A 19,281-nucleotide genomic window follows, 5' to 3' on the forward strand; every position below is an offset into this window, starting at 1 on the left:
CTAAGCTTGGAATTGCAAAAGGCGACGAGAGACCACGAGACCGTGTTTGAACTTTACATGCTCCTCAAAGTGCTCGACGCGGCCCTTTTGACTTGATCTAGTGTACGGTGCCCTTTGACGAGAACGGGACTTATACCATCTCCCATATGCATCACCTGGCTGACGTAGATCTAGGGTGACGTATAGTGACGCTCCGGTAGTGTAGATCTCACTTTTTGAGCCAAACAGCAAAGGTGAAGTTCACAGTGTCCAGCCTTGAACAATGATGGGTGCCTATCACTGTTTTACCCCCCCCTCTTGTCATAGCTACCTTTCCCATGCCTTGTCAACTCGGGTGCGGCAACCCGTAACCCCTCTGGGACGACGACACTCAGTTCTGATGTTAACCAATCACGATGCGGATCCAGACAAGGCCTAACATAGCGCAGGGGCAGCTGCAGACTGGACGCAAGGGCGCGGGTTGGAGAACCTGGGGCAGCCTGGGGCTCTTCCTGGATTGCCTCGCTGCAGGCCGTATAACGGCGACGCCTATATATACACCGCTAATTCCTCAGGACTTTCTTACCAGGCGTGTCTGATGTCCCGTTGTAAATCAATGTAGATTCCTAGTAAGGCGATATGTCTCGGAATAAGGGCAATGTAGTAAGATGCTAGATCTTGAGGGACAAAGTAAGGGTACCGTATGCTTGAATCTCGAATCGCATCCATTCATGGTTGAAAGCACATTGACTATTGTGGGCGCCAATGCATGTTGATAACTTGAATAGGTAGTTGCCCGCTGTATCCAAAAATAGGCCGGTTGGTTGGATTTGGACCTATAGAAGGTTACCTCTAACAGCTTGGAAACAATCAGGACCATTATGTACCGGATCCGATAACCTCGCTGGACTCTGGAGAGCAACCAGGAGGAGACCAAAAGACCTTTGCTTACATATTCGAGGGATTGGTAACTTGGGGCTCTTTCGACCAAGGTGGCCAGATGCTTCAATTTCACACCAACACGCCGAATTTGCAGCCATTTGCATTCATTCGGAGTTTGGTGCCAACTTCCAAAGAAGGGAAGCGGAAAAGAGGACAGCATCGACGAGGAGAGCTTCGAGGAGAGCTTCAGACAGTAGTGTAGGTGCAAGTACCAGTACTTCCTCCAAAGGGTGCAAAGCAGCGCAGTCGCCCTTGGGCAGCAGATCCAATGATTGGGCTCTTTTCGTCCATCCACTGCGGAATTGAGGCACGTCCCACCCACTAGCCTCTGGCTGTCAGGGGTTTTTCGGACCCAGCATGCAGCATGTCCTCTTGTATCGGTACGTACATCCTTTGAGGTGAGGGCATCCACAAGTGACATGGGCCACCAGCGGCAGCTCTAGCGGCAGCGGCAGGCTGGGCTGGGGGTTGAGGTTCAGTGCGAGAGAGGAGCGAGTGGCATCGTCTCTCGCGCATCCCCATCCGTAGGTACTGGTAGTAGGTTGCCCACGGTGCCACCAACGAACCGACCGTGACACCTCTACCTCTTTCTTCGACCTACCAACCCGTCGTCAGGCTTACTCTTACCATCCCATCTCTCTTCGCCCTTTGTTTCTGTATTACTACTGCTCCCAAACTTGTTGCTCCTGGCTTCCCGGGGCGCAGCGTGTATAAAGTATACGTGCGCCGACGAACGAGATACTTGTTTCCTTTTGGTACCTCTACGATAGGTAGGTAGGTGAGCTTGACGTCGTTCCTTCCATCGCATCCCGTCCACCACATTTGGATACCTTCACCGGGCTACTCATCGGGCTGCTTCCGGCCCCCTCTCGGCTTGCGCGACTTCGGAGGCTTGGGACAACGAGAGCCACGGGCTCGTCCTCGTCATGGCCGGCGCCATTTCAATGCCAGGCCCGCAGTATCGGAATAGGCGCCGTAGAGGTACTCAGACTGCTCTAGTCTTGAGGACACGCTCAACTACAAGCGCGGTCCCATGTTTGCCCACAGCTTCGGACGGCCATGGACACCACTTGTCAGCATCGCTAAGGAGCTTCCAGAATCGATAACTTGGCTGAGCGGAACCCCGAAGGACCTATTCTAACTGCGACTTTGCCGAGGGGTCAACCATGCATCATTACAACTGAGCTTTACGTGGCCATACCCGGCAGGCTTGCGGCCCTTATGTGTTGCTTCTCACGCTGCCCGTCCTTCTGGTATTCGCTCAAACAGTGGTTGACTGACTAACGCAAGTGTATGGTATTAGATATAGAGGGAGTAACCCGCCGACGAACCCATCGCCCTGTACAACAAACCTGTATCGATTAGCAAGAGTAAAGCCGAGATAACCATGGACGAATTCTACCGCCCCCAGCCCCAGCGAGGCGAATCGCAAATGGCGCCCTCCTTCGTCAACAGGGCCGGCCCCTCCCTACCGCGCCGATTCACCGCAGAGTCGGGTCATGTACCAACACTATCCTCCTTTATACCTGGCTCTCAGCGCCCACCCGAGCCCACCGAGTTTGCTGCTACTCCTGCTGCTGTACGTTCTTCCGTGTCCTGGCCGCCTCTGCTCTTTGGGTGCAGGTGGGACGGTGACTTCAGATGCTTGTTGGATATGGAAGATCATGCTGATCATGCTTGGTAGACTCTCCACAAGGTTCAGCTGGTACGTCGCAACTTGTTCGCAACGTCGGCCAAGGTTGCCCGCTAACCTTATGGCCCTTTGCGGTTGCCTTGACAATAGTTAGAGAAGAAGAGACAGGAATACGAACGAATCCGAGAGAGCAAGCGCCGGTTCGAAGCCGAGCTATCCAAACTGGACGCTCAGCAGCGCCAGGAAGAGCGCGAGCTGGCACAGATGGCAGAGGATTTGCAGATAGGCAGATTCGCCGGCCACCAGTCCGAGCCGACCACACCCCCCGAGTATCGCGATGCCTCGAGAGGCTTTCCTTCCATGTTTTCCCGCCCGAACCGGCACTCGACCGGCCTCGTCAACCGTGGAACCCGCTCCTTGCTTACATCTCCGCCGTCAGGGATGCTGCCCATGCGGTTAGCCTTTGATGACCAACTGCCGTCACTCTCAGGGCCAGGCTCACGAAGGAACAGTGACGACGATGAGAAAGAAGAGGCTGTACGTCAAGATCCCACCAGCCATCGTTCCACCAAAGCGTAAGTACTTCCTCCACTCCAAGTCGTCGACATGTTTTGCGCTACCCCCAGTTTGCGAAGGCGCTGCTATCCGATGTGAGGCCGTTGCGGTTCTTGTTATGGGGCTGAAGAAGAGATCACAACCCCTTGAATTTGATTGTAAAGGGTACCGAAGTTTCGGCCCATCTTTCTGCCTCGCTTTGCTCATACCCAGGCTTCCCCCTTTGCCGGATCCCAGAGATCTCTCTTTCATCCCATCTCGATCGCAATTCATGAGAGGAGAATAGAGAACAATAGCAAACTAGATTATCCACCCAAGTGGGAACTCATCTACAAAGGTTGCTATTGTCTGAATGGTGCTTCTCTTCTGGAGTTAAATCTTCGTCTATAAAAGAACACGCTTGCGCCTTTCTCTTACAACTTGCCTACTGTATCCTTCAAAGCAGTCGTCTTCTGTTATCATTTCCGCAAGCAATCTCGACCCCAAAAACAACTCCAACGTTAACGAGAGATCTACCGTTAGTACGAACCGCTACTCCATGCCCGTGACGCGATCACGCACGTCGTACGATATTGGGCTCGAAGACAGCAACAACACAGCTGGATTTCTATTCGACGACGAAGAAGACACCACGGGAGAAGGCAGAGCGACTCCCACCGGGCAAGTAAGCAGCGCAGACGCTTTCCCTACATTGTTTAGACAGCAAGGATATTCCAATAGGGTGAGTTTGGCTTTTTCTCCGTTTGCTATGGGCAGTTGCGGCCACTGGTTGCGTGACGGAAAGTGATATTCTCGATCGGTCCTGTCACTCAGCTCCGGCTCAGATTCAATTCACCTGGTAGGCAAATGAGCCTTCAGGGCTTGCGAAAAGTCCACACCGTGAGGTGCTCAGATGCCGGTGAATGTTTGGTGCCCCAGGCAGTTGCGGGTTTGAAAGCCACACCCACACCCTCTCCCCCCACACACCTGACAGCACGAACATCTGTTCCTGAATCACCTTGCTTCCCCTTCCTCCACGCATCTCTCTTGCCCTCATTTGCACCATCACTGTCAACAAAACGCCCCGCAAATTGTCGTGTACGATAAGCGCAGTGGAAGTCTTGTTTATTTTGTTTGTTCACCCTCGTACCGGTTTTTCATCCTCTTTCACCCCTCCCCCAAGTTTTGCTTTTAAGTGATTTGTGTTGACTCATTATCCCTCCCAAAGCTGTCTGCTTCTTCAGCGTTAGACGTTTTAGGTCATTCTTTTGGTCTTGATAGTATTGGCGCAACCGGCTGGAACAGCATTAACAAGCATCGCTCACAGCATAGCATGTCTGCTATCGGTTCTGGTCAGGCAAGCGGAACAGGCTCAGTGGCCTCGCCTGAGCTGACTCCCATCGGCACTCAGCCTGCAAACGTTCGCCATTCTCTGGACGGCGCGAAGCTCTTCCAGGAGAGCGCAGCCGGTTCTGCTGACGCGACCCCAAGTTCCGTCATGTCGCCCGCTATCAGCAACATCTTGGCCAGCCCCCCGAAACTCCAGCAGTCGTTTTCCGCCAACGACGTTCCGACCCTCAAGTCTACGAACGGTCAGTCTAACAATAACCACGCCCAGCAGCACTTCCATAACCACAACGCCGGCCTTGGCCGTATTCCCGCTGGTGCCATGGCTGCGCGCCATACACGTGAGCTTTCTGGTGATACCGGCTTGACGAACGGCCGTGATAACGGCGGTTACCCTTCCATCACCTCGACTTTACACGCCAATGCTGCACCCTTCGGGCCTGTTGCCCCCCAGCAGCAGACCTCTGCTACAGTCAACACGGGCTTGACCTCGACGGCACCAGCGATGCCCTATCCCTACTACCCACCGGGCCCCAACTATACCCCTCCTGGCAATAACGCTGGATACGGAAACCTGCCCATGATGATGCAGAACATGTCTGTTGGCAACAACAACAATCCATCAGCCATGTATGCCCCTCAAAACTATACGGGATATGGCGCGTTGTACAACGGGGGCGGAAGCCCCAGGCAGCCCCACGATAGTCAGGCCCGTGTTATCCAGAGCCGCCGTGCAATGGACGGTGAAGGTGAGCATATCGCAACTCCCAGATCTTGCCAGACTGCTAACTTTCCTATGGCAGCCATGTCTCGCTTCAACAACCTGCCTCTCGAGCAGGTTGTCGGCACCATTTACACACTTTGCAAGGACCAGCATGGCTGTCGTTACCTACAGAAGAAGCTGGACGATCGTAACGAGGAACAGATCCACATGATCTGGCTTGAGACCAACCAACATGTGATCGAGCTGATGACCGATCCTTTCGGCAACTACCTCTGCCAGAAGCTTCTCGAGCTCTGCAGTGAAGACGAGCGCACTGTCCTCATTCGAAATGCAACACCCGATATGGTCCGCATCGCGTTGAATGCTCATGGCACCCGAGCCCTCCAGAAAATGATCGATTCTGTCAGCTCGCCTGTTCAGATCAACCTTATCATTGAGGCTCTTCGCAACCGCGTCGTTGAGCTCATTCAAGATCTTAACGGCAATCACGTCATTCAGAAATGTCTGAACAAGCTCGATGCCACCGATGCCAGCTTCATCTTTGATGCAGTTGGACAGAACTGCGTTGAAGTTGGCACTCATCGCCACGGCTGCTGCGTTCTTCAGCGCTGCATCGATCACGCCGATGGATCCAAGAAGATTTGGCTTATTGAGCGTATCACAGCCAATGCCGTTACCCTCGTCCAGGACCCCTTCGGCAACTACGTTGTTCAGTACATCATCGACTTGAACGAGCCGAGCTTTACTGAGCCCCTTGTACGCCAGTTCCTCGGCCGGATTCCCCAGCTGTCGAAGCACAAGTTCAGTTCCAATGTGGTTGAGAAGTGCCTGCGTTGTGCTTCTCCTAACTCCAAGGACATGATCGTCAGCGAGATTATGTCGCAGAATGAGATCAAGCAGCTTATGCAAGACTCGTATGGCAACTACGTTGTCCAAACTGCACTGGACTATGCCACCCCGGGAATGAAGCACCAGCTGGTTGAGGCCATCCGTCCTCATCTGCCTGCTGTCCGCGCGACTCCTTACGGCCGCCGCATCCAGGCCAAAGTCCAGACTTACGACAACCAAATCCAGAGCGGCACGAGCAACAGTGGTCAAGCGACTCCTGCGGATCCGGCAAGCGGCCAGATTCCTCTCCGCCCTGCGCAACACAACCGTGCCATGTCCAACAACACGTCAATCCTTAATGCCGGCGGAGTAGGAAATGGCGCGAACAGCATCAACGGCGGCGGCAACGGACGTCCTTTGGGAGCTGTGTTCCCCGCAAGCAACATGATCACGGTTCCACCTCCTGCAGCGCAGTCTCAGATCCAGGCCATTCATCCTCAGAACGCGAACCAGCAACAGCATTTTTCTCCCGCTGGTGGCGCTCCGGCTGAGAATGGCCAGAACTGGGTCTAAGCCGTGATGCGGTGCGATGCGTCTTGGCAAGGAAGACAGCAAAAAGGTGTGATTGTATGATGAGAGGCGAAGATACATTTCGAACGGCATGGCTTTAACTTATCCGCCCGCTTGGTTTGGGAGTTTTCTTCCGCGGACGGCTTTGACTTCGTTATTCTCTTAACGCCGTTAACGGTGCTGGGCGAAGTTTCCAACAAACAAATAATTTGCCAAGATAAAGAGACAAGAGAGATCTTTTTCCTTCTTTTTTTCTGATCTGGTCTGATCTGATCTGATATGGTATTGTCGGTAACGTTCAATACTGGTTGGTATTGGGGAACGGTTTTTATTTATCAGCGAACTGTGTTTCGGACAGGCGACGATGGCGATCTAAAATGGAAGAGGGAGACAGGAAGAGAGAGAGAGGAATTTCTTCGAGCTTAAGCAATCTTTTTTTTTGCTTTGTTGTACACTACGTATCTCAAGCTCGGAATCTCGATTCTTGATAGTGGGAAGATGAGGAGGTACCATAGGTAGCTTTCGGTCAGGTTGCCATACGTAGCCTACATAGAGCTTTTTCAAGGTTAATATTCGAATCTTCCGTTCCGTTGGTTCCTACTTTCTTGGGTTGTCGTTTTGTCTTGGAATTCCTCCGTGACTCCGTCTTGTTGCACATCTCTTGAGATTCACATGGTGTTGCCCTTTCCTCTTAGCCAGGTGTAGTCATTAATGAGGCTGACGACACCTCCCATCCCACAAAGGCGACCGAAGATAGGTCACAGTTAATAGCTGGCGTACCGGGCTCCTAATCTAGGTAACAACATATTCACCGCTTACTATGCAAAGAAAGGTTCCAGACTGCTGAGATATTATTGGCCGATTGTTTTCAGCAGAACGAGCTTGACTGAGTTCACTGGTTGATCGAGCTTTTTGCTGTCCTCCAGCCTAGCCATCCGCCCTTTCCATGTGACGACCCGTATCGTGATCATTACCCCCTTACCGTGTAGACATACCGATCTATCGATTTAGCTATCTATCTATCCAACGAAGAATAGCGGAACCCACACAGAGCTCGATACATACGGTGGGTAGGTCTAGAAGGTTTTTGAACCCACAAATCGAAACAGACAGACTGGCTGAGTAAAGTCAGACAACAAATACCTTTTAAAAGCCGTACGGGAAGGAAGGAAGTAGTCGAAAAGTTGAGAGGGTACTGTACTGAAAAAAGGGGTAAAAAAAGGTCGTCCGAAGCCGCCTTCGCGAAGAAAGGTTCGAACCTAACCGCTGCTACTAAGGAGGGACCAAAATCCGGACAAAGGTAGCGAGCGACCCATTTGAACGACTGCGTCATCCTTAATACTGTAGCTCCCATACACAGACGTTAAGTTAAGTACACTACCATACTACGGAGTCGGTCCCGGGTAGAGTTAGGCAGGTAGCTACCAGATTTGATCTTGGCTCCTCAGTGTCTCAAATGTATTAACCAACCTAACCTAACTGGAGTTTCTACTTGCCGGTGGTATGAATGAGCCTGGAGCCGGACCCGGCACCTAGTCTACTGTGTATACTTGTAGGTACGGCATACCATTCATTCACTTCATACATAGAACGTATGAGAAGGGAAGAAATGCGTTAGAACCATGACAACTGCATTCATCGTCGTCCATGTTCATATAGGTATATGCGAGGGGCAGGGAGTATTGGTAGTAAAATGGAGAGACAAAAGAAGAATTCCTTATTGTCAGTGTAAGGCAGGATAGTAAGTAGATAGTCACCGACTTGAGTGTTGGCATACCGCAAAGGTGGTGCCGTTGTCCATCATTTGGTCTACAGATAACCAACCATGTTGACATTGCTGGCCTACGAAGAGGCGTTTCTCGTACATATGCGAAAATCACGATCACACGCTCGTAAAGTCATATCACCTACGCATTCATTCATTCAAGTGCAGGATTTGTTCCCTTACCCGCTTTGTCGCCACCACACACGCTGCTGAATGACAAACAGGTCTAGAACACGCAAAACGAATTTGACGGAGAAAAGCATTCGACGAAAAGGGGTTGGTCACCAGAATTTGGGAGGCCATTGGATTTGGAGATTTGACCATCTTGAAGCTCGTGAAGTTGATTCGAGCACAGGAACCCGAGGAACACTATCACTTGGAAAAGAAGAATCAGCCCATAGGTAAAGTTCACTTGATTCATTGGCAGCGAACTGTAAGAGAAAAAAGATATGGGAATCACAAAGTACGATGATCATCAGAATGTCATTAAAAAGACAGAGGTATCATATGCAGCACCCGAAAATGCGTTCAGTAGTCCATTTTGGTGAGCTAGCTGGATTTTCCACAACTCCACGCCGACGTTTCACCCTTCTTTCCGTTGTGTCCCAGCGCTGATTTGCACTCAAGAAATCGTCGCTGTTGACGAGACCATGAAGAGGAGCAGGACAACCAGACGTTGCCTGGATTCCCAAAGACCCAGCCAAAGAGCGTGCCAATGAGCAGAACAGCCAGATCCAACACCAGATCCCGTAGACTACGGATCTCGTGGGCGACCCGTTTACCGGTAGCGCCAGAGGGAGAGGGTGTTGTGGCGCTTCCAGGTCTTTCTGCGGCCAGCGCGGGTCTTGTTGTAACGGTGACCCTTGTTGAGACCGCGCGAGCGCTTGCCGGTGGCGGTGAGGCCACGGGACTCGCGGTGCTTGTGGACGGGGTTGACGATCCAGTTGATGCGGGGATCGCGGCGGATGGCCTTGTGCTGGGGGTCGACAAGGATAACCTCGTAGTACTTGTAGGTGGAGTCCTGGTTGATCCAGTAGGAGTTGAGGACGCGGAGGTTGGCGCAGCGGCGGCCGACACGCTCCTCGGCGGTGGACTTGAGGGAGCGCTGGTACTTGAGCTGGTTCACACCCTGGTTGGTGGGCTTGCCTGTAGGGAGTTGTTAGCGAACTGAATTGGGCACCATCGCAAACTCTGCTATGGAGAAAACGTACCGTAGGTGGCACCCTTGGGGACGGGCTTCTTGCGGCCACCGCGACGGACACGGACGCGGTAGATGACATAGCCCTGCTTGGCCTTGTAGCCGAGGCGGCGGGCCTTGTCGGGGCGGCTGGGTCTCGAGGCCCGGTGGATGACGTTCAACTGGCGAAGCTATATTGATGCACTCTCAGCAAATGTTCAACGAGTGTATAGCAAGAACGGTGGCTCGGAAAATTTCGGCGCGGTCCCCCAGATTGACAGAAACGAGTGTTTGAGTGAGTTCGCGGGGGGCGGATGAATCCTCTCGTAGAACTCGCTCTCCCACTATTCCCATCAGACAGGTTCTCTCGCCAAAAAGGCCGACCGTCCACAAATATTCTTCGGCAACCGTTCTCGATCGGTGGATGCTTTGTTTCAACTAACCTCCCAGCAGCGAACGCGAAGAAGGAAGCGAACGACGTCGCTCTGCTTCTTCTTCTGAAGCTCTTCGAGGTATTTGAGGGCACCCATTTTGACTCTGCAAACACCAAATGTCGTCGGTTAGTCGCTGGCTGCAAAAAAGAAAAAGAAGAACAAAAGGAGCGACAGAATTACAGCTCTTGCGAAAAGAGAGTAAAGCGGATTCGATAGCGGACGGAAAATGATAAGGGCGCGTACGTACCAGACCCCGAGGTTGATTCCTGCGTTAGTGAAGTCGACGGAAAGATCACCAGCGGAAAGTTCAAAAATTTCGAGGAATTGGATGTTGTGAGGGAGAGGAGCAAAGCCCTAACTGCGTGCCGCCTGGCAACTAGTCCTAATTGGGCTAGCGTACAGTGGCTCGTGCACTCCAGCCCCACTTCAAATTCGAAGTCTTGGCGACATCAACGACACTCCGCCAAGACTGTGCTCTTTTGGCAGGGGCAACGCCATTCACTTGACGCAAAGACCAAATTGATGCCATGTCAAGCAAAGGGTGAAATATCTGGAATTGGTCCTGCATGTGTCCGCCGTGCTCGAAATACTATCAATAGAAAGAATTCGAATAATTCGCCAGCTACAAGCCGCATCCTCCACATCGTTGCCTTGACAGGTCTCCTCTTGTCGATGGCCTCCAGACAATGACATGATCCTACGAACAACAGAAAACCATCATGTTCAAGTCCTCGATACCTTACAAGCTCCTACCTCCGCCTTCAACATCCACCCTCACTCTACGGCACAGTCCGCACAACAGCCGCCAAAGCCTTTACCTGAGCGTGTGCCACCCTCCCCCAAGTCTCCGTCTCTGCACTCTTCTTCTTCGAATTGTCAAACAGTCCAACAGCAAGTGTCTCCGGCTCACTCAGTCCGCCTTCTTTCTCCCCATCCTTGGATGGACTATCATCGCTCTTGACATCAGGACTGATGATGCCCTCCACCATCTTTTCTCCGTACTTCCTTCCGTAGTCCAGCAACTGCCGCATCTTCTGGTAGTCCTGCGCCCAGATCTCTCGTGGTACAGTTGGCTTGTGCTGCTGCGAGTCTCTGTCGGCTAGTTGGTGGCGTTGAAGGATGTCACGACATATCTTGGTAAGTTGTTCCCCTTGGGTGAACAAGGGATTCGGTTCCTTAATGCCTTTGAGGTTCTTCGTCTTGTCCTGTGTGGCTGCCTTCAGGGTCGCGTAGACTCTGCGGAAATCTTCCTCGTCGTTCGTCTGGATGTTGTGTCTTGGAGGGAGAGGGGCGTTACTATTGCACTTTGCGATCATCTGGATGCTTTCTTGATTCGAGCTTCGCCCAGCTGTAAACGAGACCATAGAAGGAACCACCTGGACTTACAACTCCCGCTTAAACTCCGCTAAACTCTCCTCCGCTTGGCTTTGACTCTCCAATAACTCCGCCTTGAAGCTCTTCAAGAACTCCTTAGCTTGCTGGTTCTGCTCCATTAAGTACTCTTCGACGGTCGCCGGCTGTGCATTGCGAGGCTTGCTCCGTTTGCTGCGCAAGATCGGAAAGGTCGGTCAGTTATCATGCCCATGTCTGGTAACCGTGATCGGGGCCAGCGACCCGCACCCATTAGTATCATATCTGGAGTTCAAAACTTACCGATTAATATTGGCAACCTGAACCTGTCGGACATTCCCGCCGTCATCCTCATCTTCCTCCTCGTCGTCATCAGGCTCTTGTCCATGACCAATACTAGTTCGCGCCGGCTCGGCCTGCGTCTTCCGCGCTCGCTTCACAGGTCGTTTTGGCGCAGCAAGCTTCTTGTCGTCGGTATCATCGGTATCCAGAAGAGACAAGGCGGGTCGCTTCGGAGGCTGCTCCTGTCTGGTCTGCGCGGCACGCCCGTTTGCTCCGCTCGTTCTTCTTTTCGGAGGCATGTTTATGAGGATCGATGGGTCTCGATGATGTTGAAGATGGGTGGGTTGGAGGGTGAGCGGACGATAGGAGTAAAGTAACCGCTCTATCGATGGCAGAACGCACACTTGTTTTTACAAACAAGGGCACAATTGGAAGAAGAGAACTCTGCGTCGCGGATATTTGTTCGGTGGACATGTTGGGCCGGCCTCTGTCCATCCTTCGCTCCTTCCCCATCCATTAAGGTGGGAGTGTACCTTCGTCATCTTGGAAGGCACGATGCGGCTACCTGTATTAAACGTGCAATACCGAAATACGATATTCAGTCGAGTACCATGACACACGTACGATGCTCGGTACGCCTACACCATTGTTACTCGTTTGTGTTAGAATCTGATACTTGCGACCATTCCACAACACACGAATTACCATCAAAGTAGGGGAGTTGTTTAGATAGTCAAACGAGTACTTGTAAAGTTGACGGACTACACTAACGTGAAAAACTAAAGCCTGTGAAGATGTACCAATTCTCTGCCATAACCCGTCTGTATCCCGTGACATGATGCCCTTATCCTACACAACAGTAGTTCCGCTCTGTTGTATCTAACAAATTACGTTCCATGATATCTCGCCTGTCCGAACTTAAAAAAGCCGTTGCAACGCTGATATTCTTGATGTCTCTTTCCGCTGTTGTTGTTGCCTCTGTCTATCTTTTTCTTTTTTTCTTTGTGGCGTGTCTATGGCTGCCATCAATTTCTTGCCGCTGCCTCAGCAGAAAACATCTTGAAACCCCTGGGGGCAACCATCTTAAAAACACAAATGGCGGCGAATTCCGCAAAACCCCCATGGAGAAAAGAAGGTAATGAATGTGTGTGAAAATGAATGAGACAAGTGTGAATGGACGGAAGTAGTACCTCAGCCATCTTCGTCTGTGATCCCCCCAAGCAAAGTATTATCTCGGTCATGTCGTAAAATAACAAGAGCTGAAACGTCCAATCCCATACAATGTCTCCTTGCGTCTGTTTGTCTGTCTGTCTGTCTGTCGTCTTTCTTTCTTTCGGTCTGTCTATCATTTTTGTTCAACTCCGTCCGTGCAAGAACAAAAGAAGTCGTGTTTCAGTCTTTAGCCTCCATATCATCCTAAGCCATTAACCACAGTCGACGCGCTGAACGAAGATGGTTGACTGTAGTAATGTCGCGAAATAATCTGACAAATATCATGGTCATGCGGTGGAGATCCCGGTCCATCTGCGACCACTTTGATGTGTTGCCCCTGGATCTCATATACGGGTTCCCTAGGAATGGCTCCCTTATTCGGTCTCCGTCTTCGAAGATGCAAACCATCCCAAATCTGGATGAGGTAGCCAGAGAGACCTCGAAGGAGTATCAACGGGGGTTCGAGTTAAGAGAAAGGCCTTGGAACGTTGTTGCCCAGTCTGCCTGTGTCCCTTGTGCAGAGCCTGTCTGCTCATGTTGCCCAGCGTTTGCCTGGGGTGTTGGGTACCGTGGTCGTGCAGAATAGTCTACCGCCGGTGGAAAACCACCTGCCGTGTAAGTATCGGCATTAGGCATCATGCCCGGCACAGCGTATGATAGTCCTCCGAGTCCGGGTCCGGGTCTCGAAGCGGCCCCAAACGGCACGTAAGAATTCCAGGGATAGGTCTGCAAAGAGTAGCCAGATCCTGGTGCCATTGCCCGGTCAGGGGTAAATGCGCCTGGAAACGCTCCCTGCATATTCCGCCCCGCCTGGCCAGCAGCAGTGTAAACGCTTTGTTGGTCTTGTTGCTGCGTGTTCTGGCGGCGTTCCGCTGCTGCAGAGGCGCGGCTTACACCAACAGCCCCGGGGCCGATTCCGCTGGGCGCCTGTAGACCAAGGGTAGGGCTGGCAAAGGAGGCGGGGTTGATAGCTGACATCCAGATGCGAGTTTTATAGATTTTGAAGAGATCGGTAACCAAGGAGTTGAAGTTGATGTATGAGTCGGCGAAGTAGTAGAATGTCAGCTTCTTCCAGTCCCTAGGTAGAGTTAGCAAACGATACAATAGCGCACATTTCCACGTAGCTGACTTACATTTGGAACTCAGCATCCAAGATCTCCATGTTCAAGCCATGCTCCTTGACCTTTTGCATACACACTCGCTTGGCTTTGGCCTCATTTCCCTCCTTCTCTCTAAGAGCATGGATCTCGTGAGCCTGCGCCAGCCTCTTGATCAACTTCGGTTTCAGTTCTCCCGAGTTCGGCTCCTGGATGTGGTGTTGACCGGCGGGTCCCATGCCGCCAACGGCACTTCCTTGCAGGTTCGAGGCCGCCATAAGGCCAGCACCAACACCGTCTTGGGCCATTCCTGCGTTCTGAGAGTACATCATGAGCCATTTATATTGCTCCTCGGCATAGTGCTCCTTGAGTTCCTTGGCAGTCTTCCAGTCAACGTTGTCCTTAGCAACAGTGCCCAGATCGGTGCCCCGGTCAGCTTCCACTATGACCAGGTCGCCAGGTTTTACGGCAAGTCCTGTGCCTTCCTGGATATAGAAGACATCGGCTCTGGCACACTTGAAAAGAACAATGTAAAGAGGCTGGTCATGTCGCGGCTGTGCTGCGCCGTACATGTTGCGATGCGGTGAGTTGGGCCTATTGGCGTAGGCATTAGGAATCATGGAATATGGCGACGGAAACTGACTGCCATACGCCGACTGGGCAAGGGCATGCGAAGAACCACCGGCAAAGTAGTTTTGTACTAGAGAAAACGTTAGCTTCTGGAGGAGACGAATGGATGGAGTGTTTGGTCGTACCTTGAGCAGCATTGGCCAGTGCCATAGCATCAGGATAACCAGAAGAAGCGTAGTCGGGCGCAGAATCATGAGGGCCGGGTTCGTGTGGCGCAATCCCTTCCCCAATAGAAGCAATGGAGTTCTGCCGAACTGGCACATCAGCAAACGAGTGCCTTCTGCTCTGTGGAATTTCTCCCAGTCCCCCGAAGCCGAGGGAGGTTTGCCATAGGGCCCTCTTTAGGTTGACGTTATCAACTTTCCTGTTATCCGCCATGTAAGGGGTGCGATACGGGCCTACGCCAAACTCGCTCATCCGTCTGGCCAGATTCCTCCTGCCCATGTCAGACCCATCGTTCGCCTCATCAAGCTCATCAACAGCAAAGTCTGATTCTTCGGGAACAGCCTCGTGGAGGTACGCGTTGCTCAATCCAAACACACTCGAGGTAGATGCCCGAGGTCTCAAGCGCGAGTTCTGATACTGATTCTGCTGGCGCAGCATGGCATTCTCGCGCATCAGAGACTCAATGGCCTTTGCTTCAGCGGACTGCTGCTGACTGGTCCCTTGGAGAGAACCGGTACTGTCATCGTCTTCGTCTTCGTTTACTTTTCCAAGCATGGAGCCATCGTTTGCCATCTCACTCAACATACTAGGCCGAGAAGGACGATGCTGTAAGCCAGGATGGCCTAGTGGACGGGAACGACCGCCCAGAACCGTGGATGTAGGAACAGAAGGAAGAGATGTGTCCGGGTCAAGCTGCCCAACAGAATACGACTGCGATCGGTAAGTCTTGGGCGTAGGATGGAGAGGAATCGGGAATGGGATCTGAGGGTTTGGGACTGCATCCCTGGAGCCAGCAGATTGCTGAGCTAGCGCGTTATCAAAGAACGAGCCGCCCGAGCTGCCAGGTGGTACGCCAGATGTCGGTGAAGGCAAAACTTCTGCTAAACGAGAAGGAGGGTTGTTCCTATCGTTCGTCCAGATTCCTGCACCCCATGTAGTGCTGAATGGGCCAGGTCCAGCATGCGGTCGGCCATGAACCGCAGAAGCAGCCGGATGGGTGCCCCAGGCACCGACCCCAGAGTCTACAGCTGGCGTGCTGGGGTGGGAAGTTGTGGGAGACATGGAAGTGCTCGCGAACGATTCCTTGCGCTGACGGGGCGGCGGCGGCGGTTGAGAAGTATCATTCAGCCAGGAGGCTCGGCGGACAGGTTGCTTGGGAGCTTGCGTTGAGGTTGGGGGAGGCTCTTGACGGAGCGGGTCAACTTCGTCGTCTGAACTTGCTAAGGCTTCGGAGTCAGGAGTCGAACCCCGATTCAGCTTGTCAAGCAGTATCGCCTGGGTGCTCGGCATACCCAGGGCAAAATTTCCCTGCGCTGCCTTTGCCTGTAAGGCAGGCTTACCTGCGCCAGAGCTCATCATGGAAGGTCAGCCTGAAAGGCCGGGTCAAGCTTGTCTCTCTTGATATGAAGCAGATGTGCCACTTTGCAAAGCCAACGCTTCCTGACCAGAAATGTTTGTACACACCACCCGCTACCTGGCAAGCCACAGACACGTGGGAGTTGTTATGGTGTCCTTTATGTATTCGCGGGGGATAGTGTAAGGAATCGAGCGTCAACCGGTCGATAAAAGATGGCGCGAAGTCTATAACAGAGTTCTGCGAGCATGATGTTAGCTTACTCAGAAAGGCGTACTGCCGCGGCCCCGACAGAAGGAGTATAAAGGACGCTTTCAATGCCTTGGTAGTCAAGATCGAACAAAGTCATTGGAGACTGCATGGAGAAAGAAACATGCAGGGATGTGTTGGGATTGTTATGACGGTTCAGGGAGACATACGTCGGTGGTTGAAGTCCGCACGGTGATGATGAAAAGAACTTTTCTGAGCTATATCGAGAAACCTGTCATAAGAGATGCCTGGCTCCCGAAAAGCCCTAACGTCTGACGGATGATTTGGCGGGCTTCCACACAAGAATCTTGGAGCGGGCAATGCGTGCTGTACAGGGCACCAACTTGTGCCTCACGCGGGTTGGATAGACCGCAGAGGACCCAATGAAGGAGCGAGAGGCTTCTTGTGGCGCGGCGATCGGACCGGGCAACTCGAGAAGTCACAACCGACCGGAGTCACAGCGTGTAACTAGATGAGATAGATTGGAACTGGCGACGGGATGATGGGGAGGCGGAAGCTCGGAAACACCAAGACTCGACAGTGGCTGAAGACGCAGGACGGCTGGGATCGGTGGTAAAGAGGACGAAGGTTTTAATTATTGTGAGCCTGCATAGAAACTCGGCGAGCAGGAGTTATGGTAGAGGCCGACGGAGGTGCGACGGAAATGCGGCGGCAGGAGGTGACCGAGCTGAAGCGGCGCAACTGAGCTGCGAGCCGGGTCTCGGGACCAAAATAACGGGACGGGCGGAGGATCAGCTGATGCGCGCAGTTCAACGGCGGGTAGCGGTCTTCCAACAGGCTCGAGGGAGGGGCGACTGATGCGTGTTGCGCGCGCGTCGGTCGCGGACGGTCAGTACGGGGTGGGAGGGAAAGGGTTGACAGCGCGAGGAAAGATGAAAGGAAAGAAACCCAGGGGAACTGGAGGGAGGGTTGAAGAAGAAGTGGAAGTTGAAGGGAGCTGCAGGCTGGGAGCTGGAGCAGGCCCTGGCGGGACTAAAAAGAGACAAACTGTCGAAGCGCGGATCGATCCAAGTGGTCACTGAACGGTCCAAGAGCCTAGAATGCTGGAATGGTACTGTATGTAATAGCATGTAACGGGTATGGAATGGTACGGAGGATGGACCACCAGGTGTGGGTTCGAGCCTTCGAAGGGTGAGCGGGGAAGGCTGGAGACAGGCCGCTTATTAGATAGTGGCTGGATCCTGGACCAGGCTAGCCGAACCCAGCTTGGTACGGTCAATACATGGTCCCCCGTGGCAAAGGCAAATCAGCGCTTCCGCTCCCCATACCGAAAGACCAATCACAGCACCATCTGCCGGATTCTGGGGACCAGGAATAAATGGAGGTCCCGCACCGTCCCCTTTTGTTCCCCCTGGCATGCATGAATTCAAGTGTGGAGTCAACCTTGTCCGCGTCGTCAACGGATTGCTTGGGAGGTCAAAGTAACCGCGAATACGTCGGAAACAAAAGAGGCCAAGCGTGCCTCCATGGTAAGCTTAACTCCAGTCCTTACCCCATACATAAGGATACAAGACAAGCAGAAAGATTGTCGAGCAGAAGCAGACACCAACGGGCAGAATCTTGACTTGAGAAGGGAATGGAGTGACGGTCGGGGCAAACGATGGGAAAGATGGTGGTGTCCTGGTGATGGGTGTGATGTAAGAGTCTAGCGTGGTCTCGCCGGTCAGGGCAACTGGGGTTCACGAACATCCCATTTTGAAGGGCCTTTGGAAGTGGCCGCCGACGGTCACAACCCCGCGAGCCTGGCCGCACACTCCAAGACTAGGACCCGGCGGCAACGCCCAGTGACCTTTGCATATTGGGGTCACGCAAAGTGGCCGATTGGAATCTGAGTGTATAACTTCACTCTATGTACCGGCCATGCCCTCCATTTCTTTTGACAGGTGTCGTCCCGCAACAAAGACAATGAGTTAGAAAAGGGTTCAACTTGCTGCGAGATTGAGTCAAGTAGTGCACGGCCCCTATCTGGACTATACTTTATCGAGTACCGTGGTCTGCCAGGTTTTCCCCAAGCCATTTTCACAAGTCACAACTAGTCCAGGGCATCTGCATACATGCTGGATTGGGGGATCGCCGATCTCCTGGGCCATCATCATGGTCATAATCACTCCATCGCACTGAGACTTCCATGTGCTCTTGTCACCCTCTTCCCCAGGTTCCTCAATTCGCTTTGCGGGGCCGAATCTGACGGCCAGCCCTGTGGATTGTGGAGACACATGTCGGTCATCACTGACAGTCCGGGAAAGTCCCGGCCGTTGGTGAAAACAGCTGTCTGGGGTCGATTTTCTTTCCGGGCATGACCTAGACCCACCATCACCGATATTACTGCCGAGGGCTAGTACCTAGAGGTCTCTGGGTAGTGGGTTCAAGGTAGAGCATGGAGTCTTCAAATCATAGCATCTCTTGGTATATGTATCCAAAGGATCCTTCCGAACTGCAACAAGCTCAAAAGGGGAAGTTGGCATCAAGCAGTCAAATCCGATTTTGATCACGGGGCCCACCAAACAGCGGTGCTTCCTTCCCCGGATCATGCACCGATAAACAGCCAGGAGACAGAAGGCGCACCCAGCTACCGTACACTACCTACTTCGACATCCATCTCTTTCCATTCCGCCTCCGCAAATCACCCAGCCGAGTCAATGCAAAGTCCAATAATGGGAAAGAGCTGGAACTGCTCTGCCCAATGTGATGTAACCTCATGGCGCTGCATCTGCATCTTCATCAAGCAGTGCTCTCTATAGCAGCGCATACAGCGCTCTGAATGGACGACCAGACGATGGACTTTTGCAGTTTTGCTCCCTTGACATTCCCCCCCGTCTCCCAGCATCATTTCTGGCAGCTTTCCTGCTACCGAGTCTTTAGCGCTTCATGTATACTCGAAGCTACCAAGCATGATTTCGGGTCTCCGTCCAGTCATATTGGCAAGCAAAGCTTCTCCGAGAAGTACACCCGTTGCTGGAAATACCCTTCCTAGCTCCTACCATAGGT

General features: G+C 52.6%; 4 protein-coding genes across 4 annotated transcripts; 1 reads left to right on the forward strand and 3 right to left on the reverse strand.

Annotated features, from left to right (window-relative positions):
* The first annotated feature begins 1,480 nt into the window (after window positions 1-1,480).
* Window positions 1,481-7,314, forward strand: SMAC4_02457 (uncharacterized protein). The gene is made up of 7 exons (XM_066089780.1): window positions 1,481-1,691; window positions 2,225-2,500; window positions 2,606-2,626; window positions 2,705-3,129; window positions 3,632-3,830; window positions 4,416-5,184; window positions 5,239-7,314. Exons 2-7 carry the CDS (start codon window positions 2,309-2,311, stop codon window positions 6,558-6,560), a joined length of 2,928 nt encoding a protein of 975 aa, XP_065947260.1. The 5' UTR covers window positions 1,481-1,691; window positions 2,225-2,308; the 3' UTR covers window positions 6,561-7,314.
* A 1,457-nt stretch (window positions 7,315-8,771) lies between these two features.
* Window positions 8,772-10,223, reverse strand: SMAC4_02458 (60S ribosomal protein eL15). Its single transcript, XM_003350740.2, has 4 exons — window positions 10,181-10,223; window positions 9,943-10,036; window positions 9,534-9,690; window positions 8,772-9,468 (listed from the first exon to the last, which is right to left on the reverse strand). The coding sequence occupies exons 2-4, from the start codon at window positions 10,027-10,029 to the stop codon at window positions 9,101-9,103; spliced, it is 612 nt and encodes a 203-aa protein (XP_003350788.1). The 5' UTR covers window positions 10,030-10,036; window positions 10,181-10,223; the 3' UTR covers window positions 8,772-9,100.
* A 246-nt stretch (window positions 10,224-10,469) lies between these two features.
* On the reverse strand, window positions 10,470-11,864 carry SMAC4_02459 (uncharacterized protein; the record flags this gene model as incomplete). The annotated part of the gene is made up of 3 exons (XM_003350741.2): window positions 10,470-11,208; window positions 11,320-11,478; window positions 11,587-11,864. 3 exons carry the CDS (start codon window positions 11,862-11,864, stop codon window positions 10,713-10,715), a joined length of 933 nt encoding a protein of 310 aa, XP_003350789.1. The 3' UTR covers window positions 10,470-10,712.
* A 422-nt stretch (window positions 11,865-12,286) lies between these two features.
* Window positions 12,287-17,633, reverse strand: SMAC4_02460 (uncharacterized protein). Its single transcript, XM_003350742.3, has 4 exons — window positions 16,443-17,633; window positions 14,630-16,263; window positions 13,911-14,574; window positions 12,287-13,855 (listed from the first exon to the last, which is right to left on the reverse strand). The coding sequence occupies exons 2-4, from the start codon at window positions 16,026-16,028 to the stop codon at window positions 13,228-13,230; spliced, it is 2,691 nt and encodes an 896-aa protein (XP_003350790.2). The 5' UTR covers window positions 16,029-16,263; window positions 16,443-17,633; the 3' UTR covers window positions 12,287-13,227.
* Between the last annotated feature and the right edge of the window lie 1,648 nt (window positions 17,634-19,281).

Source organism: Sordaria macrospora, chromosome 5 (genome assembly GCF_033870435.1).
Source record: "Sordaria macrospora chromosome 5, complete sequence".
Lineage (NCBI taxonomy): Eukaryota > Fungi > Ascomycota > Sordariomycetes > Sordariales > Sordariaceae > Sordaria > Sordaria macrospora.

What these genes read in the sequence shown, in the direction of transcription:
- SMAC4_02457 (XM_066089780.1), top strand. Translation starts at nt 2,309, where the DNA reads ATGGACGAATTCTACCGCCCCCAGCCCCAGCGAGGCGAATCGCAAATG. An exon ending in AGCAAGGATATTCCAATAGG is followed by an intron (nt 3,831 to 4,415) that starts GTGAGTTTGGCT and finishes CATCGCTCACAG; the next exon opens with CATAGCATGTCTGCTATCGG. An exon ending in CCGTGCAATGGACGGTGAAG is followed by an intron (nt 5,185 to 5,238) that starts GTGAGCATATCG and finishes TTCCTATGGCAG; the next exon opens with CCATGTCTCGCTTCAACAAC.
- SMAC4_02458 (XM_003350740.2), bottom strand. Translation starts at nt 10,029, where the DNA reads ATGGGTGCCCTCAAATACCTCGAAGAGCTTCAGAAGAAGAAGCAGAGC. An exon ending in TTCGCGTTCGCTGCTGGGAG is followed by an intron (nt 9,691 to 9,942) that starts GTTAGTTGAAAC and finishes GCATCAATATAG; the next exon opens with CTTCGCCAGTTGAACGTCAT. An exon ending in CCCCAAGGGTGCCACCTACG is followed by an intron (nt 9,469 to 9,533) that starts GTACGTTTTCTC and finishes AACTCCCTACAG; the next exon opens with GCAAGCCCACCAACCAGGGT.
- SMAC4_02460 (XM_003350742.3), bottom strand. Translation starts at nt 16,028, where the DNA reads ATGATGAGCTCTGGCGCAGGTAAGCCTGCCTTACAGGCAAAGGCAGCG. An exon ending in ACTGGCCAATGCTGCTCAAG is followed by an intron (nt 14,575 to 14,629) that starts GTACGACCAAAC and finishes CGTTTTCTCTAG; the next exon opens with TACAAAACTACTTTGCCGGT. An exon ending in TTGGATGCTGAGTTCCAAAT is followed by an intron (nt 13,856 to 13,910) that starts GTAAGTCAGCTA and finishes AACTCTACCTAG; the next exon opens with GGACTGGAAGAAGCTGACAT.